Raw genomic sequence first — 27,699 nt, 5'->3', positions numbered from 1 at the left:
TCTGGCTGGCACAGAGGTAACAAGGCTGACCCGGCCCCGTCTCAGCCAGGCCGGGCCAGGCGGCTCCTGCCGTGGGGCCGGGCCCCTTCCCAGGGACCCCGCCAGGCCCCATCGGCTGCCGGGCAGGGCAGGGGAGGCCACGGGGCCGAGGCCGGGCTGGGCCATGGCTGCAGCTGGGAACATCTGGGCCCTGCTGAGCCCTGCCCCGCCGCCAGCCCAGGCCCAGCCAGGATCCGCCGGGCCCCAGGAGCAGCCCCGGGCCGGCCGGGCCGGCTCGGCCAAGATTCTGCCACCCTTGGGCTTCAGCCGCAAGCCCCGGGCAGGGGCAGGAGAAGCCATCGGCCCCCGGCCGTGCTGCTGCTGTGCTCTGGCCTGGCTGCTGAGATCCTGGCCCTGCCCCAGCACGGCCCATCCTGACACAGCCCCAGCACAGCCGCTGCAGAAACCTCCATCGTAAAACAGCTCCGGCCGCAAGCACCGAGCCCGGCCGGGGGCACGGAACCATCTGCAGGCCCCCAGTGAGATATGAACTCTTTCAGTGCTTCCGTCCTCCCTCCAGTGAGAGAAAAGGACAACGTGCAGGCACACAGAAGAACATGAAGACACCCAGGTCAGTGAAGGGAAAGTTGAGTCCCAGATGGGAGGGATGAGAAGATGCCTTGATCTTGGGGCTGAAATCCTCCTGTAAAGCTATGGAGAAGGATGTAATTAATATATCAGACTCTCTTTTTCCCTATAACTAATTGAAAATATGGGGAGATGACTCGTTCAGCAAAGGCCTCCATGCTAAAGTAAGCAAATGTTGAAGTAGCTGTGATCCCATGAGAAGTTTCAACAGAGAAAGAGAGAAGAGTGGTGAGACCCTGTGCCCTCAGGGAGAGAAGAAGAAGATCTCTGTTCTCAGAGATGAAGATGATTTCAGAAATAGATGAAGAGATTCTTTGCTCTTGAACAGCTCATCTTTAAACTCATACCCCATAAGCTGACATGGCCCATAAAAACATCTGTGGGAAAAGCTGTGAAAAATGGGAGGGACTTCACAATTGCAGATTTTCTGGGCAGCTGCTCTTCGTGGGAATTGAGAGCCACGGGAGAACTTTTTTCTTATGGAGGAGTCTCCATAGCATGAAAGAGAGACTCCTCTCCCTAAGTGAACTGAAGAAAGACTGTTCTAGATGGTATAAACTGACTGAAACTTTCAGGTTTTGTCTCCTTGCATTGTCAGTAAGAAAGAAAAGGTTGTAGGGAGAGGAGAAGTGTTCAGATTCTTATTAATCTTTCTTCTATTTACTGGTAATAAAGTTTTCTATATACACTTCTAAAATTTTGAGCCTACTTTGCCTTTCTCCTAATCCAGTCTCACAGCAGGAAATGAGTAAATATATTCCAGTGAGTGCAATGGTAATTAGCCAACACTGATCCCACTGCAATAAGAGATGCATTGGCTGAGAAGTCTCAAATCAGCAAACCAGAATCACTCCAGATACATTCCTGATAAACTGCATTAGAGCAGAGGGAAATCAAGGCAGAGCCATGGTTTGTCAGGACTTGATGCATCCTGATGAGCCCTGTGGTACATTTGGAGCTGAGCACTGGAACCTCAGGGCCTGAGAGGAGATTGCAAAAACCTTTCCAGGAGTCAAAGTTAGAAGAAAACCCCAAAGTGTCTCAAAGCATGAATGGGTCTCAGTGAGGTCCATGCCCAACACAGGCTCCTCATGGACTCCTTAGAGGAGAGAATTGGAGGCCCAGGATTGACCAAAAACATCTCAGAGTCTCAGTGTGGAAAGAAAATTCCAAACTACCTTAAAAAATTTGAGAAGCTCAAAGCATTACTGAGCACCACTGAGTGTCAGTACAAAGCTCTCAAGGGACTCATTAAAGCAGATAATTGGGGCCATGATTGCACAAACCTCTCACAGAGTCTGCATCAAAAGGGAAACACCAAGTACCTTCAAATAACTGAAGTACCCTGAAGCATTAATGAGCCCCACTGAGTGTTGTTCCTGACAAAGCCTCTCCAGGGACTAATTACAGCAGATAATTGGAGGCCAGGATTGCACAAAGCTCTCAGAGACTCCAAGGCAAAAGCCAAACCCCAAGTCCTTTGAAAAAGCTGCAGTCCCTGCAGGGAGCATGAAGGAGCCCCTAGGGCCATGGCTGAGCAAGGCTCCCCAGGGACTCCTTGCAGCAGATCCTTGAGGCCACTGGGATGTGGGCTAGGGGGGGATGCTGAGGGCAGCACAAGGGGCTGACAGTGCCCAGCCTGGCTGGGGCTGTGCCAGGAGGCCCCAGGGCCTCAGGACAAGGTGTCTCCTCCCAGCCCTTGCTGGCACAGACCCTGCTGTGGCCCAGGGCACCAAGACTTGGCTTCTCTCTGTCCCCACCTGTCATCACTGCCTGCAGTTCTCTGCTCTGCCTGGGGCCTGGGGACACTTGCTCAGTCGTGTCCCTCTCTGGGGCCCATTAAAAGTCCAAGAAACTTTGGAGTTGGATTCTTACTTGGAGTTCTGGAGAGGTTTCTTCAGCTGCCTCTTAGGGACTGATGTTCAGGGCCTGAGCACAAAGCCCCAGAGGCTGATTAAAGTCCTTGTGCTGTGTCTGTGCTGCTGAGCTGGGCTGGGCTCCTGGCACAGAGGCAGCTCCTGCTCACCAAGAAGAGCTTCAAAAGCACATTTCTCTGGATGAGCAGCTCTTGTGCCAGCCCAGCAGGGCTGGGGCACTGCCTGCAGCCAGCGCGGGCACAGCCCAGAGGCACAGAGAGCTTCAATCAGTCAGGGCTGGGAAGGGGCTGAGAAGTGCCTGGGGCACAATCACTGCCAGCCCTTGGCACAGGAACCTCTGGCTGCAGGACAGTGCAGCTGCAGCTCCTGGAGCCATCTCCTCAAGCTGGAACATCCCAATGCCTGCAGAGCCTGTGAGTGCATTCTCTGATTGTCTCTTGTGCAGAGCAGCCAGGGGTGCCCAGGGCTGTCCTGCAGAGCAGGGTCCTGCAGCCCAGGGCGCTGGGCTGGGGCAGGGACTCTGCTGCCTGCCAGGGACAGCTCTCAGCCAGCCCTGGCAGCTGCTGCCAGCGCTGGGGGACAAGATCTGGGTGGGAGGAGACAGCTGGTGAGGCTTGGGAGTGTTCTCCTTGTGTGGGGAGGATGCTGCATTGTTCAGGACTGCTCCAAGCATGGCATTTAACTGCAGAACATTTCCAAGTAGATTATACAGGGAGCACAGCAAGGCAGGGGCTGCATGAAAGGGAAAATCATGCTTTTTTAATCTACTGCTCTGGGTTGCCTGGATGCAAAATGGCACATATATAATAATCACTCAGTTCAGGTTCAGAAAAAGAAAAATTTTTTTCTCATATCTTACTAAACAGGGCAGTTAAAGAAAACAGCACAGGGCCCATTAGAGGTAGCATCAGTGTTGCTTTTCCAGCCTCTTCAAGGTTTCCATCAGAGCCTGCAGAGCCAGAGCTGCCCCTGGGCTCTGCCTTAGCTGGGAGGGCTCTGCAGGGCAGAGCTGAGCCCCCAGGGCTGGGCTGGGCTCTGGCAGCACTGGCAGGGCCCAGCCCTGGGCACAGGGAAGCAGCTGCTGGCAGGGACAGCTCCAGGCAGCAGAGCCCTGGGCAGGCAGTGGGGGGAAAGTGCCCCCAGGCTGTGCTGGGATATTTCAAGTCCTCTCCAAACCCAACTATTCCATGATTACTTTTCTTACAGATCCCCATGCTGAAGCAGCAGCAAATGTCGAACAGCAGCTCCATCAGGCACTTCCTCCTGCTGGCATTGGCAGACACGCGGCAGCTGCAGCTCCTGCACTTCTGCCTCTTGCTGGGCATCTCCCTGGCTGCCCTCCTGGGCAACGGCCTCATCATCAGCGCCGTAGCCTGCGGCCACCACCTGCACACGCCCATGTTCTTCTTCCTGCTCAACCTGGCCCTCGCTGACCTGGGCTCCATCTGCACCACTGTCCCCAAAGCCATGCACAATTCCCTCTGGGACACCAGGAGCATCTCCTACACTGGATGTGCAGCTCAGCTCTTTTTCTTTCTCTTCTTCCTCTCAGCAGAGTTTTCCCTCCTGACCATCATGTGCTACGACCGCTACGTGTCCATCTGCAAACCCCTGCACTACGGGACCCTCCTGGGCAGCAGAGCTTGTGCCCACATGGCAGCAGCTGCCTGGGCCAGTGCCTTTCTTTATTCCCTGCTGCACACGGCCAATACATTTTCCCTGCCTCTTTGCCATGGCAATGTCCTGGGCCAGTTCTTCTGTGAAATCCCACAGATTCTCAAGCTCTCCTGCTCAAATTCCTACATTAGGGAACTTGGTCCTCTTCTGGGTAGTGTTTTTCTGGTTTTTGGTTGTTTTGTGTTTATTGTTTTCTCCTATGTACGAATCTTCAGGGCTGTGCTGAGGATCCCCTCTGAGCAGGGACGGCACAAAGCCTTTTCCACCTGCCTCCCTCACCTGGCCGTGCTCTCTGTGTTCCTCAGCACTGGCACCTATGCTAACCTGAAGCCCCACTCCATCTCCAGTCCATCGCTGGATCTGGTTGTGTCAGTTCTGTACTCAGTGATGCCTCCAGCCTTGAACCCCCTCATCTACAGCCTGAGGAACCAGGAGCTCAAGGCTGAAGTGTGGAGGCTGATGACTGGATGGTTTCGGAAGTATTAAACTGGTGGCCAGTGTTTGCAAATCACTTGTAATAAAACTCATCTTTTATTTTTCTCCGTGGTTTCATTTCCTTTGTTTTTTCTTTCACTTTTCCTTTGTTTTTCTTTTTTCATATTGTCAAAGAAGAAAAGCCATTCCTTGTGCAATTTCTCATTTTGTTTCTCTCCTCCTTCCCTGTGGCCACAGACTGTGTCAGTGAGGGGCTGCGCTCTTGGTGGCTTTAAAGGAACTAAAGGATGTCCCAGCAGAGTTTTCTGCAGAGATGCCCTTGTGTTGCCTTCTCTGGAGCTGCAGCAGCAATGTCTGTGTGCAGAGCTGGGGCAGATCAGTGCTGGCCCAGCAGCTGTGCCCAGCAGCAGCAGCAGCAGCAGCACTTGGTGTTGCCAGTGCTGCTGCCGTGGCCCTGCCCCGCTGCCCTGGTGGCCCTGGTGTTGCTGCAGGGCCTGAGTGCTCTCGGGGCCGGGCACAGCCCTGGGGGTGGCAGTGCTGGGGCTGCAGCAGGGACAGGCCATGGGCACTGCTGGGGCAGCGCTGACGCCTCAGGCCAGGCCCTGGGGGCTCCAGGCTCCTTGCCCAGGCTCTCTCAAGAACACGGCCAGGCCAATGCTCAGCACAGAAACCCCCGTCAGCAGCCCCAGGCTGGCCGTGGGCAGGCTGGGGGCAAACAGCATGGCTGGGGCTCTGCAAGGGCCCTGGGGCAGACGGGAAGGAGCAGCAGAGCAGGGGCTGATCCATGCCCAGTGCGCTGCACAGCCCAGGGCAGCGTCCCAGAGCGTCCTCATGCAGCTGCCAACAACATCCCCCCTCTGCAGCCCTGGCCTCTCCCCCAGCTCACACAGGTTCCCCATCCTTGCAGGCACAGACACGGCAGCACTGCCTCAGCAGCCCCTGTTTGCATTGCACACAGCAGGGCCAGCACCCCCATGCTGTTGCTGTGGGGACATGAACCTGAGGGAGCACAAATGCCATCAGACCCTGGGGCCAGCAAGGCCTGGGGGACACTAGGGAAACTACTCAGCTTTGTCCTGGCCTCTGCACTCAGCCAGAAAGTTTGTTCCCATCAGCTGGGAGTTTCCTGTGCCACTGCAGATGTTGTTGCTCAGAGCCAGGGCTGCCTGGCAGCCACCCCCAAACTGCCCTGAGCATTTCCTCTGCTTCACCTTTGCTTTCTTTACACTTCCTGGTAGAAATTTCTACCCAATGCCCAGCCCTTTTCCCTGCCCTGCAAACAGCCCATCGCTGTTTACCCTTTCCTCTCTGGCCCCACTCCCCATTGCAGTTCCTGACTGGCCCCATGGGAACATCCCTTGGGGAGCAGGATCATCCTACAAGTGCTGCAGGAATTGTCTGCAGGCTCCTGCAGTGCCTGCTGCTGCTCCCTTGCCAGAGGAACCCCAGGCCAGGGGGGCACATCTGGGCTGCTGGGTCTGGCTCTGGGGCTCCCTGTTCTGGGCAATGAGGAGGAGCTGCAGAGGCTCTGCAGGACTGACAGGATGGGCTTTGGGGCTGCCAGGAGAAGCTGAGGGACCTGGGCTGCTGGAGCTTCTGAAGAGGAGGCCCAGGGCTCATCCTGCAACTGCTCCAAGGGTGCTTTCAGAGAATCCCAGAATCAGCAAGGGTGCAACAGGCCATAGAGATCATCAAGTCCAACCTTTGGCCTGACACTGCCTTGTCTCCCCTGAGTCTCCTCTTCTCCAGGATAAACAACCCCAGCTCCCTCAGCCCCTCCTCACAGGACTTGTGCTCCAGACCCCTCCCCAGCCTTGTTGCCCTTCTCTGGACACACTCCAGCCCCTCCATGTCCTTCCTAAACTGGGGGCCAGGAACTGGACACAGCACTCGAGGTGCTGCCCAAGCAGTGCTGAGCACAGGGGAAGAATCCCTGCCCTGCTCCTGCTGGCCACACCATTCCTGATCCAGGCCAGGAGCCATTGGCCTTCTTGGCCACCTGGGCACACTGCTGCCTCATGTCCAGCCTGCTGTCCATCAGTCCCTGCAGGTCCCTTTCTGCCTGGCTGCTCTCCAGCCACTCTGTCCCCAGCCTGTAGTGCTGCAGGGGTCGTTGTGGCCAAAGTGCAGGACCTGGCACTGGGACTTGTTAAACCTCACCTTGCTGGATTTGGGCCCTGGATCCAGCCTGTCCCGGGCCCTGTGCAGAGCACTCCTACCCTCCAGCAGATCAACACTCCCAGACAACTCGGTGTTACCATGGTTGCTTGATACCCTAAAGTGTCCCAATGGTCTCCATGACTCCATGAGGCCTCCCAGTGTCACAATGTCCCTTTGGGATCCCTTGGTGTCACAAAGTCCCTTGGATCCTTGGGCCCTGCAGTGTCACAATGGATCCTTGGTCCCCCAAGGCCCTGCAGTGTCACAATCGATCCTTGGTTCCATGAGGTCTGGCAGTGCAGCAATGCTCTCCTTGGTTCCACAATGTCACAATGTCCTCTTGGTTCCAAGGGCCACCACGGTGTCAAACATGTTTCCTTCATTCCAGGAGTCCCTGAGGGGCAGCACTGTCCCCTTGGTTCCATGGGTCCCTGCAGTGTCACAATGGCCCCATCATGACACCAGGTCCTGCTCTGTCACAATGCTCTGCATGGTTCCAAAAGGCCCTGCAGGGTCACAGTGGCCTCTGTGGTTCCAGGAGGCCTCAGAGTGCCACAATGAATTCCTTGATACTGCAGTGTCACAATGGAGCCCTGGTGACACAAGATCCTGCAGTGTCACCAGGGACCCTTGGTTCCATGGGGCACCACAGTGTCACAACTGTTCCTTCAGTTCCAAGAGTCCTTGCAATGGAGCAATGGCCCCTTGATTCCATTGTCCCCAGGCTCTCCCAAGGCTCTCCTTGGTTCCACAGTGGCACAATGGCCCCTTGGTTCCACAGTGGCACAATGGCCCCTTGGTTCCACAAAGCCCCACAGTGTCACCATGGCCCCTTGGCTCTGTGCTGCCATGTCGTTCACAGTGTCACTATGGTTCTCTTAGTGCCACCAGGCCATGCAGTGTCACAATGGCCCCTTGCTTCCCCAAGGCCCTGCAGTGTCACAATCATCAGAGAATCAGCCAGGCTGGAAAAGATTTTGGAGAGCATCAAGTCCATCCTGGGACCCAACACCACCTTGTCACCCAGACCATGGCACTGAATGCCACATCCAGTCTTTCCTTAAACACCTCCAGGGATGGTGACTCCCCTACCTCCCTGGGCAGCCCATTCCAATGCCCAATCACCCTTTGTGTGTAGAATATTTCCTAATGTCCAGCCTAAACATCCCCTGGTGCAGCTGAAGGCTGTGTGTTTTGTCCTGTCACTGTTCCCTGGGAGAAGAGTCCGACCCCCACCTGGCTGCACCCTCCTGTCAGGGAGTTGTAGAGAGTGATGAGGTCTCCCCTGAGCCTCCTCTTCCCCAGGATAAACAACCCCAGCTCCCTCAGCCACTCCTCACAGGACTTGTGCTCCAGACACCTCCCCAGCCTTGTTGCCCTTCTCTGGACATGCTCCAGCCCCTCCATGGCCTTCCTAAACTGGGGGGCCCAGAACTGGACACAGCACTCGAGGTGCTGCCCAACAAGTGCTGAGCACAGGGGAAGAATCACTGCCCTGGTCCTGCTGGCAACACCATTCCTGATCCATAGGAGTGCCAGGGGTTGGATGAGGGAAGTGGTGGGGAGGGGCTTGGGGACAAAGTTTCATGTGTTACCAGCCATGAAGGGTCTTGATCTTTATATCTCTTTAGAGTGCATTAGAAGTTGCTGGGGGTCAATATCAATTGGACATTGCTGATACAAACTATAAGGAAAACAAAACAGGACAAATCAGTTCTCTCTGCATTGTTTTAAATACAATATATTCACATTAAATAAACTACTGAAATCTTTTTAATTAACCAGAGAAGAATTGAACATTTAAATGATTCCCAGGGGCTTTTCTTGTTCAGGTGTTTTGAACATGTGTGTATGAGACTTTTTCACTGAATTCCTGAACTGAAGAGCTCAAGAAAGAAGAGGCCTCTGGAGTATTTAAATTCATCAGCAACCTCCAAGTGGCTGAGGATCCATCCCCATGAGAGCAGCAATGAACAGAAATGGGCACAGCTTTGTGGATGCCCCAGCTTTGGCATGGGCCCTGGGCCTGGAGCAGGAGCAGCTCTTGAGGGCCCCAAGGCCGGGGCTCTTGTGCTGCCCTGGGCAGATGGGATGGCAGCAGGGGCTGCAGAGCTCTCAGCACCTCAGCCCCAGGGGAGCAGGGCAGCCAGGGAGCCTCCTTTGGCCTTGGCCCAGCACCTTCCCCCATGGCTGGGGCTGAGTCCTGTGGCAGCTGCAGCTGCTGCTGTGGCCTTGGCAGGGGCTGAGGCCGTGGGGCCAGTGGCCAGAGCAGCCTGGCCTGAGCAGAGCTGTGGGGCCAGAGCCGGCTGGGCTGGGCTGGGCTCAGAGAGGCCCTTGGTGCTGCCCAGAGCTCAGGGCAGCTGGCAGAGCTTGCAGGGAGCTGGGCTGGGCTCCGAGAGCCTGGCCCAGAAACCATCAGTGTCCATCTCAGCCTGGCTGAGCGTGCAGGGGCAGGACTCAGGCCAGGCCTTGTGGGGTAGGGCCAGCACCTGTGCAAGGCATTGCAAACAGGCAAGTGGCCCAGAGAGGAGGCTGCTCTGTGCCCTTGGTGGCATGGACAGAGCAGGGAGGGGGCCCAGGACATTTGTCAGCGCCAGCACCTGTGCCCATGTGTTGGCAGCCCTGGCTGCTGAGCCCAGCTGTGGCCTGGGCTGAGTTTGGCTGTGGCCCAGCTCCATCCTCCTGCGGGGCTCAGGGCCTGTTCCCGGCCATGGCCAGCCCTGGCTGCCTCTCTGCTGGCCCAGAGGCCGGCAGAGCCCGGGGCAGGGCTGTCTGTGCAGCCCCACAGGTGCCACGGGCTCTGTAGGAGCTGGCAGAGGCTGCCCAGCAGGGAGGCCATGGGGCACAGAGCCCCAAGGCTGCTGTGGGCACCACGGCACAGGGGCCGTTCCCAGCCGCAATGCTCCTGGCCTGGCTGGGCCTGCACAGGGGCTGGGCCACCATGGCTGGGCGCCGGCACAGGGCCACAAAGGGGCCACGCAGCGCTGCCGGGGCTGACAGCAAGGCCAGGCACACACAAGCAATTGCTGAGCATGGCCTGCGCTGCCCAGGCCTGACTGTGCCAAAGGCAGAGCTCAGCTGCCCTTGGGGGCTGCAGCAACACTCCAGAGCCCAAAGAGCCTCCATGGCTGGGCTGGAGACCAAGGCTGCAGCAGGGAAATGCAGGGCTGCTGCGGGATGGGGAGGCCATTGAATTCCAGCACACACCTCAGCTCTCTGATGATCCCAGCACCATGCTGGGCCCTGTTTCAGACTGGAGCAGAGCAGATGTTGATGGGGCAGGAGCCCTGCGGGGCTGTCAGGGACCTGCAGCTTGCAAGGTGCTCTGCTCTCCCTCAGGTGCTCTGGGAGAGATCCAATCCCAGCTGGGCACCTCAGGGCACAAGTGGCACTGCCTGTACATAGACACACAACTGATGTCTGCCTGGAAGGGGACACAAGTTTTAATTCCTGTTAGTTTCATAATATACAAGCAAAACTTTATTATCTGGGTCACTTGAGTATTTTAAGAAATGGCAATGTTTTCCCACCAGGAACAGGAATTTCCTGGATCTACTGGATTCTTCTAATAATGGCAAAAGAAGAAATACTGATCCCCGCCTCTACCTGTGTAGATATTCACCAATACTCAGTCTAATATTTCCTCTCTCTCTTCCTTCATGTGTTTGCAGCTCTCTTGTTTAAATGGCCATGTCTAAGGGCATCTCTTCACTAGGCTCTCTGGAACTTTATTCTTCCCATTCCTTCCAGATTTTCTCCTCCAGATGCTCTCTGGTCATTCAAGTGCCTCTCAACTGACTGGTTTCATGCTTTGAGCATCAGGGAGTTGTCCAGTCTTTCTGAATTTCAAATAAATACCACGCTAGTCAACATCTTAATTGTGTTTTTATCTATCACAGAATTACCATTTCTTATGTATTTGCTTAAAAACTATTCTTGTTTAGAAATCCCTTGGGGATGGTGGACATGTCAGATGCTGCTGGGCCATCCCAGAGAGCTGAGGGAAGAGCTGTGATGGTTATTAAACTGTTCAAATGTTCATCTTCTATTTGCTGGCAAGAAACCTTTCTGTGCCTCTGAGTGTCACCAGGCCCTGAGCCCAAAGGACACAAACCTGATGAGTTGTGGTTCCCACTGCAGGGGCTGCACTTGGACCTTGGCTCTGCACAGGAGAGCTCTTCATCCCCTTTCTCTCTTTTCCTCCCTCTGGGCATGGAGGGAGCTCCTGACTTCAGCCTGTGACTCGTGTGTGCAAAGAGCAAATCTGGGCAGAATTGGGGCAGGGAGGGTTTAGGGGGGACCTTGGGATCTGTGCTGGGCACAGAAGGTGTTTTCCATTGCTCTGAGACTGTCTGCTGTGGAAAGTGGATTTAATATCCAGCAGAGGAATGACTTTTGCATTTGATGGAGCTGTGCCTTCCCTTGGCTTTGTTGGCTGACAAGAAATGAACATCCCTCTGTGCCTTGAGCAGCTCCTTCTCCAAGGAAAGCAGGTGGGAGTTGGAGCCAAGGAGCTGAAAGCTGCAGGTGCAGCCTGGGTTGGAGGGAGCTCAGATTTGCACAAGGCTGCTCTGAGTGCCAGGGCTTGGATGGGGGAAATGGTGGGCTGGGGGTAGGGACAGAGTCAGATTAATTGTCAGCCATGAAGGGTCTGGATTTGCATATTCATTCAAACTGCATGAGGAGGTATTTGGATTCAGTGTCAATTGGAGACAGCACATATCGATTTATAAACAGGAAAAAATCCTTAACAGGACCTAAAAAATGTTTTCTCACTTTCTTTTTAAATATCATGTATTCACTTTGAATACACCACTGAAATTGATGTAACCACTAATGATTTGAAAATTAAAATCAAGTTATTCCCAGAGGCTTGGCTTGTTCAAGTGTTCTGAATGTTCATGAGCCCTGGGACACTGAATTCCTGCACTGAAGAGCTGAAGGCTGAACAAGCCTCTGGAGCAGGAAAATTCAGCAGCAGCCTCCAAGTTGCTGAGGATGTCAGCAGCCCCCAGTGAGGCCATCCCTGCCCAGAGACTGTGGGGGAATGGGCAGACAAGGAGAGCGTCCCTGGGGCTGGGGCAGCACAACTCAGAGGCACCAGCGGCTCCAGCTGGGCAATGGAGTGTGGAATGTGGCTGGGAAAGCCCTGCCTGGGCTGGGCCAAGCAGGACACACAAGCCCTGACTCCCATTCCCCAAACAACTCTCTCAATGAGACATTTAAAAGGAATTTACAGTTGTTTGTGTCCTCTGACTTGGATATGCTGGAGAAATACCAACAAAGGATTGTCAGGAGCTCAAAGCAACAAAACAGACTTTACTGGCAAATTTAGAAAATCAGAGAAACTTTGGCAAAAGGTTTAATACAACATTCAATCAACACAAAACACTTCTCAAAGCATTAACTTGGCCCATTCAACTTCACAAACTCGTAGCTTGTTCAATTTTAAGTTAGTCAAAATTTGCAAGGGGACAAAAATAGAAGAAGACACAGGAAGAGAGAAAAATGTGATATAGAGAAGCACACACACAGCTACAAACTCCTGGTTTCCAGCACTGTTCTGATGGAAATTCCAAGAGGATGCAGGGTCAAGATGTGTGCTTGCCTTGTGGTCAGCCTTCAATAGCCCTTGGTCTCCCTGGGCCCTTCCCCCAGGTGGGGCTTGGGCTCATTTGGTCCCTCAGGAGCTGGGCTGGGGCTGCAGAGGTGGCTGTGGAGCATTGCCTGTGCTGTGCCAGGGACTGGCAGCCACTGCTGGGCTGGGATAGAGGCTCTGGGGGGATTGGGGTTCCAGGGCAGAGCAGGGCTGGGGTTCCAGGGCAGGGCAAGGCTGGACCTTCCTCCCCCAAACACAAAATCCTTTGAGCCACAATCTCCTTCAGTCTGTCACAACAGGCGATGTTGGAGGTGAAATCCCAATTCTGGCCATGTGCACCTGGCCAAGAAGGGAAGTTCTTTTCTATAGGAAGGAAAGCACTGAGCTCCAGTGTTTGGAAGGCAGGTGAGAGCCTCACTAGTCCAAGGCCATCCGGACTTGACAGAAATGACATATTTTGTCTGGGAGCTATCTTTGGATGTAGGGAATTTTGGAGTTGGGAGCCCAGTCTCAGCCATGGGCACCTGGAGAAGCAGGACAGTTCTTTCCCATGGGAAGGAAAGCTCAGAGCCTTCCCCAATGTTTTAGGGACAGATGGGAGGTGACCCTTGTAAAACCAATGCAAGACAGACTTGTCCTGGCAAGATTCCTATCGGAACAGTCCCTGGATATAAGGAAACTTGGAGGAGAAATCCCAATTCTGGCCATGGGTGCCTGGCGGAGAAGGAGAGTTCCATTGGGAAGGAAAGCACAGAGCCCCAGTGTTTCAATAGCAGATGAGAAGAGACCCTCAACATTCCAGGGTCATTTGGACCAGTCAGGCAGTCAACGGGAGGCCAAACCAGCCAGACCTGTTCCGTGTTCCCTTGCTTTTATGAGGTCCTGCAGTATCACCATGGTCCCCTTGGTTCCATGGGGCCCCGCAGTGTCCCAGTGGTGCTTTGATTCCATGGGGTGCAGCAGTGTCACAATGGACCCTTGGTTCAATGGGGACCCAGAGTGTCACAATGGCCCCTAGTTTCCAGAAGACCCTGCAGTGTCACAGCGGTCCCAAGGATTCCATGATGCCTGCAGTGTCACAATGGCCTCCGTGGTTCCACAGGCCCCACAACGTCACGGGACTCCTCTGTTCCATGAGCCCTGCAATGTCAAAATGGACCTTTGGACCCTGGGGGTTTGCAGTGTCACAATGGTCTCCTTTGGCTCCACAGTGCCACAATGGACCACTGATGACAGGAGGCCCCTCTGTGTCACCCTGGAGCTTTGGTTCCATGCAGCCCTGCAGTGTCACAATGAACCTTTTGTTGAATGGGGTTCCAAAATGTCACCATGGCCCCTCGGTTCTATGCAGCCCTGGAGTGTCACAATGGTCTCCTTTGGCTCCACAGTGTCACAATGGACCACTGATGACATGAGGGCCTGCAATGTCACCCTGGAGCTTTGGTTCCATGCAGCCCTGCAGTGTCACAAAGGCATTTTGGTTTCATGAGGCCCCACAGTATCACAATGGTCTCCTTGGTTCCATGTGGCTGTAAATTGTCCTGATGGTGTCTCCATGGTTCCATGAGGCGTTGCAATGTCACAATGAACCTTTGGCACCATTGTGAGACCATGGGGTCTCACAGTGTCACAATGGCCCCCTGGTTCCATGACCCCCAAAGTGTCACAATTGTCTCCACAGTTCGATGAGGCCCCACGGTGTCACAATGGACCCTTGGTTTGATGAGGCCTCTCAGTGTCACAATGATCCCTACAATCCATGGAGCCTCACAGCATCAGTATGGTCCCCTTGGTTCCATGAGGCCCAGCAATGTTAGAGTGCTCTCCATGATTCCATTCAGCCCCAGAGTGTCACAATGGTCCCTTGGTCTCACAGGGCCCCTCAGTGTCACAATGGTCCCTTGGTCTCACAGGGCCCCACAGTGTCACAATGCTCCCTTGGTTCCATGGGCCCTGTGCTGCTGCATTCCCCCCTCCCCTTCTCAGGCCGCCCTGCCAGCTGAGAAATGCTCCTTGGGGCTCGGCCTTGGCCAACAGCCCCTGGGCTCAGCTCCTCTGCAGCTCATCACAAACACTGTCTGCTCCAGGCACTGCTGCTGCCCAACCAGCTCCTGCTTTCTGGAGGAGCAGCCCTGGGAACTGCTTTTGTTCCCTCAGTGGCACAACATCCCTGTTCTCACACTGCCAAAGAAAGCTGTTGGTGCCAATTGTGGCCAGGATGAACCATTGCTGGGACTGAAGCCCCTCTCTTGGGGCCCTGCAAACAGCGCTCCAAAAGGAGCCCTTGGAGCTCTCCTGGGCCAGTTCTAGGTTCATTTCTGGTTTGATTGCCTGGATTTGGTTTGGTTTTGTTGTTGCTTTGTTTCCTTGGTGTTCCTGAAGTGTCCAGTCAGGAGCACAGTGACTCTTGCCAAGGAACTTTGTGCTGCTGTCCCTTAATATTAAATAGGGTTTTGTTGATCCCTTGCTGGGGATTTTTTCAGCGCTCTCAAGGCCTCGTTGGTAACAGGGTGAGGGAGTCCTGGCCCAGGCTCTGGCCCTGGGGGACACGGAGACGCTGCCGGGGGGTCCCTGTCCCCCTGTGCCACCCCCAGGGCCCCGGCCCCCCCTCCCCGTGTCAGGCTCTGGGGTCGATCTCGTGGAACATCCTCTGGGGGAGGCTGCGGGGCCGGGGGCGGGGGGACCCGGGGGGACCCGGGGGGACAGGGGACACCGCTGTGCCCGAGCAGTGTTGGACTGCTCTGGGGAGAACTGTGAGGGGGGCCGGGGCAGAGTGACCTCCCCAGTGACATCACACAGTCCCGGGGATGTCCCCTGTGACATCACAGAGCCAATTCAAATATGTCACTTTGTTATGTCATACTGCAGTGCTGTGATGTCACAGAAGACTGTAATGTTACAAAATTAACCTGTGATATCACAATCTGTTCTGTGATGTCACAGCCAGCTCTATGATGTTACACAGCCACCTGGTGATGTCACAACCCACTCTCTGATGCCACAGATCCATACTCTATGGTGGCAGAGTCTGCTCTATGGCCTCACATCCTATTCTGTGATGTCACAACTCCCTCAGTGATGTCACAAAACCCTCAAGAACTCAGTTACATTGAAACACTGAAGTTTCTTGTACTTTCTAGAGATCCCTGTCAGGGACACAACTGAGAAAGTGTCCCCAGGTTCCTGTCAGAGCAGAACCCTGGAGGCAGTGATGGCAGCTGGGGACAAGCAAGGCAAAGGTGTCTCTGGTGCTGAGCAAACCTGGATGTGTTCCAGGAATGCAAAGGGCCAAGGCCTGAGCCCCAGCCCCTGGCCAGGCAGATCCTGTCCTTCCCTCATTGCTCAGGGCTCTTCCCGGGATGGGCACTGGCATGTGGGGATGGGCAATGCCAAGGGCAGGAGCATGGGGCGGCCCCTGCCAGGCTGCTGAGCAGGGACAAGGAGGCAATGAGGCCCCAGGCCTGCAAGGGTCACTTGTCCCCTTGTGGCCTCAGGCCCAGGGCCAGCAGCCATGGCCAAAGTGCTGCCCAAGTTGGCTCTGGCAGGGCTGTCTTGCAGCTGCTGCCCATCCCTGTGCCCTGTGCAGCCCAGGCTGTCCTACGGTGTCCCTGCCCTGCGCCTCTGTCCCTGCAGGCTGTGGGCATCCCCCGGCTGCCCCACCTGGCTGGGCCCTTCCTTTGCTGACAGCTCTGCCTCCTGCCTGCCTCTGCCTGCCCACACAAAGCCTTGGGCTGATACCAAAAGGGTTAATTCAATTTTTACTCTGCCTGTGAACTTTTAGCACAGGAACAAGCCATGCAGGGGCTGCTTTCCCAGCAGGAATGGTTGGAAGAGAAGATGAAGACATCTGGTTTGAGCATGCAGTGATAGAAAAAGGAAGGACTGAATCTGGGAACTTGGGGTGGGTTTTATAGAAATGGGTAAATTTCAATATACACGTAGTGACTGTATCTAAGTGATACACTTGTAGAATCATGTGTCCACCTAAGGAGTTATCACCTGCTGCACCTCAGGCCTGAATAAATGCTGCTCTCTTAAACACCAAATTCATGTTCAGGAGTCTTATTCTGATATTTTGGGCATTTGGTGACATCAGAGGCTCACAGACACAACGATCCAGCTGTGACACTTGGAACCTCATGGAACAAAGGGTCCATTGTGATGCAGTGGACCCCCATGGAACCAAAAGTTCTTTCTATCAGAGCAAGGCCTCGTGGAACCCAGGAGACCATTGCTGACAGTGTGGAAGTTCATGGAGCCATGGGGTCATTGCGAGAGTTTGGGGCTGCATGGAACCGAGGGTCCATTGTGACACTGCAGAACCTTCTGGAATCAAGGCGATCATGTTACGCTATGGAACCTCATTGAACAAAGAATCCATGGTGACACTGCAGTGCTCAGACCATTGTTGACAGTGCAAAAGCTCATGGAACCAAGCGTCCATTGTGGCTCTGTAGGGCTTCACAGAACCAAGGAGACCATTTTGACACTGTGGGGCCTCATGGAACCACCTGCCACTGTGACACAGAGGGGCCACATGAAGCCAAGGGGCCACTGAGACACTGAGGAACCTCATGGAATCAAAGTCTATTGTGATGCAGTGGAACCTCATGGAACCAAAGGTCCATTGTTACACTGTGGGGCCCTGTGGAATCAGTGGGACCATGGTGACACTGTGGTGCTCCATGGAACCAAGGGGCCATTCTGATTCTGCTTTGCCTCATGGAACCAAGGGGCCACTAAAGCACTGCAGGCCCTCGTCAAACTAAGGCAGCCTTGTGACACTGGGGCCCCCTTGGAACCAAGGATCCATTGGGTTATTGCAGGGCCTCATGGAACCATGGAGACCATTATGATCCTTTGGAACCCATTGTAACCAAGGGGTCATTGTAGTACAGAGGGGCCTCATGGAACCAAAGGGACCACAGTGACACTGTGGGGCTCCATGGAACAAAGGGGCCACTCTGACACCGTGGAACCAAGGAGACCATTCCTATGCTACGGGACATCATGGAACCAAGGAGGCCATTGTGACACATGGGGCCACATGGAACCAAGGGACCATTGTGGCACTGCAGGATCTCATGGAACCAAAGGCACAATGGTGACACTGTGGGGCTCCGAGGGACCAAGGGGGCATTCTTAAAGTGCAGAACCAAGGAGGCTGTTGTGACCTTCTGGGACATCATGGAGTTGAGGGTCCATTGTGAAACAGCACGGCCTCGTGAAACCATGGAGGCCATTTTTAGACTTTGAGGACTTGTGAAGCCAAAGGGCCATTGTGGACTTTGTGTCCCCAGGGAACCAAGGAGCCTGCTGTGACACTATGAGGCCCTATGGGCCAAAGGGCAATTGTGGCACTGTGTGGCACCACTGAACCAAGGAGAAAATTGAGACACTACAGGGCCCCATGGAACTAAGGATTCATGGAACAATGGGGGACCCCGTGGAACCAAAGGTTCATTGTGACAATGCAGGGCCTCATGGAATACTGGAGACCACCATGACAATTCAGGGACTCATTTAACCAAGAGGCTCTGCAGGACGTTGTGGAACCAAGGAGACCATTGTGACCCTGCAGGGCTTCACGGAAGCACGGGGCCATTGTGACACTTCAGAGGCAAGGAGAACATTGAGACACTTGGGGCCTCATGCAATGAAGGGGACATGGGACAGATTCAGCTGGTTTGGCCTCCCAGGGGCCACCTGACAGGTGAAGCTGATCTTGGAATGTTGAGGGCTGCCTCTGATCAGACTCTGGAGAACTGGAGCTCTGTGCTTTCCTTCCTATGGAAAAGAACCATCTGTCTTTCCAGGTGCCCATGGCCAAAATGGACACTCCTCCTGAAAAATTCCCCATATGCAAGGGCTCTCCCAGACAAAAGCTGCCAGGACAGACTGCTCTGGCTGGCCTTGGCCTCTGGTGGTCAACTCTAATCTCAAGAATGCCCTGAGGAAAGTATTTGAACAGGTTTGACTACAAGAACATCAATGAATCTATCATTCTCTAAAAAAGTCAGATGCTCATCTGATCATGTGCCTTTTTTCCCCCACTGGGTATTATGCATGAAATACTATATTCAGCTAAAAAATATAATTCTTATCAATTTACCAGTGTTATTTGACACCAAATTCCTCATCTACATATGACTCCAGGTCACCTGTATAAGCAAACACAATAAACAATCCAGCAGCAATTATTTGTGTCTGCTCCCATCTGTCAGATCTCCTCTGGAGCTGGGGGTGCAGCCCCAGCACATGAGAGGGCTCAGGGGGTCACAAGCTCAGCTCCCACCCAGAGAACTTGCAGACCCTGGGCTGCTCTTCTTGGCCCCTGCACGCTCAGCCAGGCTGAGATGGACACTGATGGTTTCTGGGCCAGGCTCTCAGAGCCCAGCCCAGCTCCCTGCAAGCTCTGCCAGCTGCCCTGAGCTCTGGGCAGCACCAAGGGCCTCTCTGAGCCCAGCCCAGCCCAGCCAGCTCTGGCCCCACAGCTCTGCTCAGGCCAGGCTGCTCTGGGCACTGGCCCCACGGCCTCAGCCCCTGCCAAGGCCACAGCAGCAGCTGCAGCTGCCACAGGACTCAGCCCCAGCCATGGGGGAAGGTGCTGGGCCAAGGCCAAAGGAGGCTCCCTGGCTGCCCTGCTCCCCTGGGGCTGAGGTGCTGAGAGCTCTGCAGCCCCTGCTGCCATCCCATCTGCCCAGGGCAGCACCAGAGCCCCGGCCTTGGGGCCCTCAAGAGCTGCTCCTGCTCCAGGCCCAGGGCCCATGCCAAAGCTGGGGCAGCCACAAAGCTGTGTCCATTTCTGTTCATTGCTGCTCCCATGGGGATGGATCCTCAGCCACTTGGAGGTTGCTGATGAATTTAAATACTCCAGAGGCCTCTTCTTTCTTGAGCTCTTTAGTTCAGGAATTCAGTGAGAAGAGATCATAAACATTTGTTCAGAATACCTGAACAAGAAAAGGCCCTGGGGAATATTTCAAATTTTCAATTCTTAATGTGTTTAGTTGTACAAATGACAGAAGTCTACTCAAAGTGAATATACAATAGTATAAAACAATGCAGACAGCACAGTTTTGTTCAGTTAAGTTTTATTTTCCTGTTTATAGCTTGATCTTAGCAATTTCCAATTGATATTGATCCCCAGCAGCTTTTAATGCAGTCGGAACAGATATGAAAATCAAGACCCTTCATGGCTGACAATCAATAACACTTTGTCCCCACCCCCTCCCCACCATTTCTCTCATCCAACCCCTGGAACTCCTATGGATCAGGAATGGTGTGGCCAGCAGGAGTAGGGCAGTGATTCTTCCCCTGTGCTCAGCACTGGTTGGGCAGCACCTTGAGTGCTGTGTCCCGTTCTGGGCCCCCCAATTTAGGAAGGACATGGAGAGGATGGAGCATGTCCAGAGAAGGGCAATAAAGCTGATGAGGGTTCTGGAACACAAGTCATGTGAGGAGAGGCTGAGGCAGGGGGGTTGTTTATCCAGGAGAAGGAGGCTCACGGGAGACAAGGCACTGCCAGGGCACAGGTTGGACTTGATGATCCCCAAGGACTTTTCCAACCTTGCTGATTCTGGGATTCTCTGAAACCACCCTTGGAGCAGTTGCAGGATGAGCCCTGGGCCTCCTCTTCAGCAGCTCCAGCAGCCCAGGTCCCTCAGCTTCTCCTGCCAGCCCCAAAGCCCATCCTGTCAGTCCTGCAGAGCCTCTGCAGCTCCTCCTCATTGCCCAGAACAGGGAGCCCCAGAGCCAGACACAGCAGCCCAGATGTGCCCCCTGTCCTGGGGTGCCTCTGGCAAGGGAGCAGCAGCAGGCACTGCAGGAGCCTGCAGACAATTCCTGCAGCACTTGTAGGATGATCCTGCTGCCCAAGGGACGTTCCCATGGGGCCAAGTAAGGAACTGCAATGGGGAGTGGGGCCAGAGAGGAAAGGGCAACCAGGGATGGGCTGTTTGCAGGGGAGGGAGCAGGGGTGGGCAAGAGGAAGAAATTTATAGCAGAAAGAGTAGAGAAAGCAAAGGGGAAGCTGAGGGCATGCTCAGGGCAGTTTGGGGGTGGCTGCCAGGCATCCCTGGTTCTGAGCAACAGCGTCTGCAGTGGCACAGGAAACTCCCAGCTGATGGGAACAAACTTTCTGGCTGAGTGCAGAGGCCAGGACAAAGCTGAGTGGTTTCCCTGGTGTCCCGCAGGCCTTGCTGGCCCCAGGGTCTGATGGCATTTGTGCTCCCTCAGGTTCATGTCCCCACAGCAACAGCATGGGGGTGCTGGCCCTGCTGTGTGCAATGCAAACAGGGGCTGCTGAGGCAGTGCTGCCGTGTCTGTGCCTGCAAGGATGGGGCACCTGTGTGAGCTGGGGGAGAGGCCAGGGCTGCAGAGGGGGGATGTTGTTGGCAGCTGCATGAGGACGCTCTGGGACGCTGCCCTGGGCTGTGCAGCGCACTGGGCATGGATCAGCCCCTGCTCTGCTGCTCCTTCCCGTCTGCCCCAGGGCCCTTGCAGAGCCCCAGCCATGCTGTTTGCCCCCAGCCTGCCCACGGGCAGCCTGGGGCTGCTGACGGGGGTTTCTGTGCTGAGCATTGGCCTGGCCGTGTTCTTGAGAGAGCCTGGGCAAGGAGCCTGGAGCCCCCAGGGCCTGGCCTGAGGCGTCAGCGCTGCCCCAGCAGTGCCATGGCCTGTCCCTGCTGCAGCCCCGGCACTGCCACCCCCAGGGCTGTGCCCGGCCCCGAGAGCACTCAGGCCCTGCAGCAACACCAGGGCCACCAGGGCAGTGGGGCAGGCCCACGGCAGCAGCACTGGCAACACCAAGTGCTGCTGCTGCTGCTGCTGCTGGGCACAGCTGCTGGGCCAGCACTGATCTGCCCCAGCTCTGCACACAGACATTGCTGCTGCAGCTCCAGAGAAGGCAACACAAGGGCATCTCTGCAGAAAACTCTGCTGGGAGACCCTTTAGTTCATTTAAAGACACCAACAGCATAGACCCTCATTGACACAGTGTGCGGCCACAGGGAAAGTGGAGAGAAACAAAATGAGAAATGAAACAATGACCTTCATTTGTGGACAAGATTAAAAGACTAAAATACAAAGTACTTTCCAAATGAAACAAACAAGAAGTATCAAAGATAACTTTTATTACAAGTGATATGCAGTATTTTTCCAGCAGTTTAATGTTTCCAAAACCATCCAGTCATCAATCTCCACACTGCAGCCTTGAGCTCCTGGTTCCTCAGGCTGTAGATGAGGGGGTTCAGGGCTGGAGGGACCACCGAGTACAGAACTGACAGGGCCAGATCCAGTGATGGGGACGAGATGGAGGGGGGTTTTATGTGGGCAAATATGGCAGTGCTGACTAACAGAGAGAGCACAACCAGGTGAGGGAGGCAGGTGGAAAAGGCTTTGTGCTGTCCCTGCTCAGAGGGGATCCTCAGCACAGCCCTGAAGATCTGCACATAGGAGAAAACAATGAACACAAAACAACACAATGCTAAACACACACTAACAGCAAGAAGCCCAAGTTCCCTGAGGTTTGAGTGTGAGCAGGAGAGCTTGAGGATCTGAGGGATTTCACAGAAGAACTGGCCCAGGGCATTGCCATGGCACAGGGGCAGGGAAAATGTATTGGCCGTGTGCATGAGAGCATTGAGAAAGGCACTGGCCCAGGCAGCTGCTGCCATGTGGGCACAAGCTCTGCTGCCCAGGAGGGTCCCGTAGTGCAGGGGTTTGCAGATGGACACGTAGCGGTCATAGCACATCACGGTCAGGAGGCAAAAGGCTACTGAAAAAAAAAAGACAAAACAAAAGAGCTGTGCAGCACATCCAGTGTAGGAGATGTTGCTGGTGTCCCAGAGGGAATTGTGCATGGCTTTGGGGACAGTGGTGCAGATGGAGCCCAGGTCAGCGAGGGCCAGGTTGAGCAGGAAGAAGAACATGGGCGTGTGCAGGTGGTGGCCGCAGGCTACGGCGCTGATGATGAGGCCGTTGCCCAGGAGGGCAGCCAGGGAGATGCCCAGCAAGAGGCAGAAGTGCAGGAGCTGCAGCTGCCGCGTGTCTGCCAATGCCAGCAGGAGGAACTGCCTGATGGAGCTGCTGTTGGACACTATCAGTGTACTGGCATGCATGGGGATCTGTAAAAAAAAGTAATCATGGAATAGTTGGGTTTGGAGAGGACTTGAAATATCCCAGCACAGGCTGGGGGCACTTTCCCCCCACTGCCTGCCCAGGGCTCTGCTGCCTGGAGCTGTCCCTGCCAGCAGCTGCTTCCCTGTGCCCAGGGCTGGGCCCTGCCAGTGCTGCCAGAGCCCAGCCCAGCCCTGGGGGCTCAGCTCTGCCCTGCAGAGCCCTCCCAGCTCAGGCACTGCCCAGGGGCAGCTCTGGCTCTGCAGGCTCTGATGGCAACGTCAGGGCAACCCTGAGGAGGCTGGAAAAGCAAAACAGATGCTGCCTTAAAGGGACCCTGTGCTCATCTCAGTAACTGCCCAGTTTATTCAGATATAAGAGAAATAGTTTTTATTTTTTACTGCCTGAAATCAGAGATGAATATCTATGTGCTATTTCACATCCAGGCAACCCAGAGCAGTAGATTAAAAAAGTAGGATTTTCCCTTTTACGCAGTCCCTGCCTTGCTGTGCTCCCTGTATAATCTACTTGGAAATGTTCTGCAGTTAAATGCCATGCTGGGAGCAGTCCTGAACAATGCAGCATCCTCCCCACACAAGGAGAACACTTCCAAGCCTCACCAGCTGTCTCCTCCCACCCAGATCTTGTCCCCCAGTGCTGGCAGCAGCTGCCAGGGCTGGCTGAGAGCTGTCCCTGGCAGGCAGCAGAGTCCCTGCCCCAGCACAGCGCCCTGGGCTGCAGGACCCTGCTCTGCAGGACAGCCCTGGGCACCCCTGGCTGCTCTGCACAAGAGACAAGCAGAGAATGTACTCACAGGCTCTGCAGGCATTGGCATGTTCCAGCTTGAGCAGATGGCTCCAGGAGCTGCAGCTGCATTGTCCTGCAGCCAGAGGTTCCTGTGCCAAGGGCTGGCAGTGATTGTGCCCCAGGCACTTCTCAGCCCCTTCCCAGCCCTGACTGATTGAAGCTCTCTGTGCCTCTGGGCTGTGCCCGGGCTGGCTGCAGGCAGTGCCCCAGCCCTGCTGGGCTGGCACAAGAGCTGCTCATCCAGAGAAATGTGCTTTTGAAGCTCTTCTTGGTGAGCAGGAGCTGCCTCTGTGCCAGGAGCCCAGCCCAGCTCAGCAGCACAGACACAGCACAAGGACTTTAATCAGCCTCTGGGGCTTTGTGCTCAGGCCCTGAACATCAGTCCCTGAGAGGGAGCTGAAGAAACCTCTGCAGAACTCCAAGGCAGAATCCAACTCCAAAGTTTCTTGGACTTTTAATGGGTCCCAGAGAGGGACACGACTGAGCAAGTGTCCCCAGGCCCCAGGCAGAGCAGAGAACTGCAGGCAGTGATGACAGGTGGGGACAGAGAGAAGCCAAGTCTTGGTGCCCTGGGGCACAGCAGGGTCTGTGCCAGCAAGGGCTGGGAGGAGACACCTTGTCCTGAGGCCCTGGGGCCTCCTGGCACAGCCCCAGCCAGGCTGGGCACTGTCAGCCCCTTGTGCTGCCCTCAGCATCCCCCCCTAGCCCACATCCCAGTGGCCTCAAGGATCTGCTGCAAGGAGTCCCTGGGGAGCCTTGCTCAGCAATGGCCCTGGGGGCTCCTTCATGCTCCCTGCAGGGACTGCAGGTTTTTCAAAGGACTTGGGGTTTGGCTTTTGCCTTGCAGTCTCTGAGAGCTTTGTGCAATCATGGCCTCCAATTATCTGCTGTAATTAGTCCCTGGAGAGGCTTTGTCAGTAACAACACTAAGTGGGGCTCATTAATACTTTTGGTACTTGAATTATTTGAAGGTACTTGGTGTTTCCCTTTTGATACAGACTCTGTGAGAGGTTTGTGCAATCATGGCCCCGATTATCTGCTTTAATGAGTCCCTGGAGAGCTTTGTACTGACACTCAGTGGTGCTCAGTAATGCTTTGAGCTTCTCAAAATTTTTAAGGTAGTTTGGAATTTCCTTTCCACTCTGAGTCTCTGAGAGGTTTTTGGTCAATCCTGGCCTCCAATTCTCTCCTCCAAGGAGTCCAGGAGGAGCCTGTGCGGGCCATGGACCTCACTGAGACCCATTCATGCTTTGAGACACTTTGGGGTTTTCTTCTGACTTTGACTCCTGGAAAGGTTTGTGCAATCTCCTCTCAGGCCCTGAGGTTCAAGGGCTCAGCTCCAAATGCACCACAGGGCTCATCAGGATGCATCAAGTCCTGACAAACCATGGCTCTGCCTTCATTTCCCTCTGCTCTAATGCAGTTTATCAGGAATGTATCTGGAGTGATTTTGGTTTGCTAATTTGAGACTTTTCAGCCAATGCATCTCTTATTGCAGTGGGATCAGTGTTGGCTAATTACCATTGCACTCACTGGAATATATTTACTCATTTCCTGCTGTGAGATAGGATTAGGAGAAAGGCAAAGTAGGCTCAAAATTTTAAAAGGGTATATAGATAAGTTTATTACCACTAGATAGAAAAAAGAATAATAAGGATCTGAACTCTTCTCCTCTCCCTACAACCTTTTCTTTCTTACTGACAATGCAAGGAGACAAAACCTGAAAGTTTCAGTCAGTTTACACCACCTAGAACAGTCTTTCTTCAGTTCACTTAGGGAGAGGAGTACTCTCTTTCATGCTATGGAGACTTCTCCATAACAAAAACGTTCTCCCATGGCTCTCAATTCCCACGAAGAGCAGCTGCCCAGAAAATCTGCAATTGTGAAGTCCCTCCCATTTTTCACAGCTTTCCCCACAGCTGTGTTTATGGGCCATGTCAGCTTATGGGGTATGAGTTTAAAGATGAGCTGTTGAAGAGCAAAGAATCTCTTCATCTATTTCTGAAATCATCTTCATCTCTGACAACAGAGATCTTCTTCTCTCCCTGATAGCACAGGATCTCAACAGTCTTCTCTCTTTCTCTGTTTAAACTTCTCATGGGATCACAGCTACTTCAACATTTGCTTACTTTAGCAAGGAGGTTTTTGCTGAACAGGTCATCTCCCCATATTTTCAATTAGTTATAGGGAAAAAGAGAGTCTGATATATTAATTACATCCTTCTCCATAGCTTTACAAGAGGATTTCAGCCCCAAGATCAAGGCATCTCCTCATCCCTCCCATCTGGGGCTCAACTTTCCCTTCACTGACCTCGGAGTCTTCATGTTGCTCCTCTGTGTGCCTGCACTTTGTCCTTTTCTCTCACTGGAGGGAGGATGGAAGCACTGAAAGAGTTCATATCTCACCGGGGCCTGCAGATGGTTCCGTGCCCCCGGCTGGGCTCTCTGCTTGCGGCCGGAGCTGTTTTACGATGGAGGTTTCTGCAGCGGCTGCGCTGGGGCTGTGTCAGGATGGGCCGCGCTGGGGCAGGGCCAGGATCTCAGCAGCCAGGCCAGAGCACAGCAGCAGCACGGCCGGGGGCCGATGGCTTCTCCTGCCCCTGCCCGGGGCTTGCGGCTGAAGCCCCAAGGGTGGCAGAATCTTGGCCGAGCCGGCCCGGCCCGGGGCTGCTCCTGGGGCCCAGCGGATCCTGGCTGGGCCCGGGCTGGCGGCGGGGCAGGGCTCAGCAGGGCCCAGATGTTCCCAACTGCAGCCATGGCCCGGCCCGGCCTCGGCCCCGCGGCCTCCCCTGCCCTGCCCGGCAGCCGATGGGGCCTGGCGGGGTCCCTGGGAAGGGGCCCGGCCCCACGGCAGGAGCCGCCCGGCCCGGCCTGGCTGAGACGGGGCCTGGTCAGCCTTGTTACCTCTGGGCCAGCCAGAAGGGAAAGAGACCCTCCCAGGCTTTCTCATCTTTAACATGTGTCTTCACAGAGGCGTGTACAGTTTCCTTAGTGGTTTAACAGATTGTCAATTCTCAAAGCTAATTACTGATTGGTTTTTTAGTCAGACACGGAGGAAACTGCTAGCAGCTTCTCTAAGAACATCACTTCCATGATGCAAAATCACCACAACAGCCCAGAGCCCAGAGCTCCTTTGTCCATATGTATTGGTCATGTGCCCAAGTCCTCAAAAACCCTTCTTGGGAGATCTCTGGGCCCTTTCCAAGGTTTTTTCAACTGAAAGCATTCCACTCAGAGTCTAAGAAAATCACCAGCAGACATGGCCAGCCTGACCTGTCTGTCCTTACTACTTTTGTCTGGGAGCAATCTTTGGATATATGGAATTTGGGAAGCCAAATTCTAATTTTGGCCATGGACCATGGACATGAAGGTTGGTTCTTTTCCGTAGGAAGGAAGGAACAGAGCCCCAGTGTTTGCCAGGCAGAAGAGAGGTGACCACCAGAGGACAAGGCCAGCCAGAAGCGGCAGGTTTTTTTCTGAGAGAAACCCTTGCATATAGGAAAATTTTTAGAGAGAATACCAATTTTGGCAATGGACATTTAAAAAAAGGGATGGTTCCTTTCTATAGCAAGGAAAGCACGGAGCCCCAGTGTTCCAGGAGCTGATGAGAGGCATTCCTTGACATTGCAACATCAGCCAGAGCTGTCAGGTGGCCCCTGGGAGGCCAAGCCAGCAAGGCCTGTTCCATGTTCCCTCGGTTCCATGGGGCCCCACATTGTCCCAATGGTCCTTTGCTTCCCTGAGGCCCTGAGGTGTCATAATGCCCCCTTGGTGACACCAGACCCTGAAGGGTCCCAATGGTCTCCATGGTTCCATCAGGCCCCACGGAGCCATAATGGTCTCTGGGTTCCATGAAGCCCCGCTGGGTCACCATGGCCCCTTGGTTCCATGGGCTCCAGTGGTGCCACAATGATCCCCTTGGTTCCATGAGGTCTCCACAGTGTCCCAGTGTTCTCCATGGGAAGGAAAGAACCCAGCCCCAGTGTTGCAGGGGCAGTCACCAGAGGTCAAGGCCAGCCAGGCTTGATGGTACTGGCAGATTGTGCCTGGGAGCAACCCTTGGATATACAGAATTTTGGAGGTGGAATCCCAATTTCAGACATGTACACCTGGAGGATAAGGATGGTTGTTTTCCATTGGAAAGAAAGCACGGAACACTGATACAACAGTGACATTTGGGGATCTATGGGGAGCATTGGGGATCGTTTCTGCACCTCGTGACCCAACAGGAGCTTCTCTAATAAATGTTCCCTGAAGCTCCCACTGTGCCCATGACAGGAACCCATGTGAGTGTCTGGCACATCCCAGCTCTCTGGAAGCCTGGGGACTCCTGGGATGTCACCATGGAATGGCTGTGACTGCCTCTGACCACAGGGCTCTTTACCATCCTAGAAACCCCTCG

General features: G+C 54.5%; 3 protein-coding genes across 3 annotated transcripts in view; 1 reads left to right on the top strand and 2 right to left on the bottom strand.

Moving 5' to 3' along the window:
• LOC143692713 (uncharacterized) overlaps positions 1–27,699 on the bottom strand; it is a 452,855-nt gene that overhangs the window by 331,549 nt on the left and 93,607 nt on the right. The gene's annotated exons all lie outside the window — the stretch shown is intronic.
• Positions 3,735–4,667, top strand: LOC143692605 (olfactory receptor 14A16-like). The gene has a single exon (XM_077172856.1). It carries the CDS (start codon positions 3,735–3,737, stop codon positions 4,665–4,667), a length of 933 nt encoding a protein of 310 aa, XP_077028971.1.
• Positions 21,540–22,493, bottom strand: LOC143692604 (olfactory receptor 14A16-like). Its single transcript, XM_077172855.1, has one exon. The coding sequence runs from the start codon at positions 22,491–22,493 to the stop codon at positions 21,540–21,542; it is 954 nt and encodes a 317-aa protein (XP_077028970.1).

The sequence above is a fragment of the Agelaius phoeniceus genome (assembly GCF_051311805.1).
Source record: "Agelaius phoeniceus isolate bAgePho1 chromosome W unlocalized genomic scaffold, bAgePho1.hap1 SUPER_W_unloc_2, whole genome shotgun sequence".
Taxonomy (NCBI): domain Eukaryota; kingdom Metazoa; phylum Chordata; class Aves; order Passeriformes; family Icteridae; genus Agelaius; species Agelaius phoeniceus.
Note: the sequence above shows the minus strand (reverse complement) of the source record. Positions and strands in the feature narration are given on the sequence as shown.

What these genes read in the sequence shown, in the direction of transcription:
- LOC143692605 (XM_077172856.1), top strand. Translation starts at nt 3,735, where the DNA reads ATGTCGAACAGCAGCTCCATCAGGCACTTCCTCCTGCTGGCATTGGCA.
- LOC143692604 (XM_077172855.1), bottom strand. Translation starts at nt 22,493, where the DNA reads ATGCATGCCAGTACACTGATAGTGTCCAACAGCAGCTCCATCAGGCAG.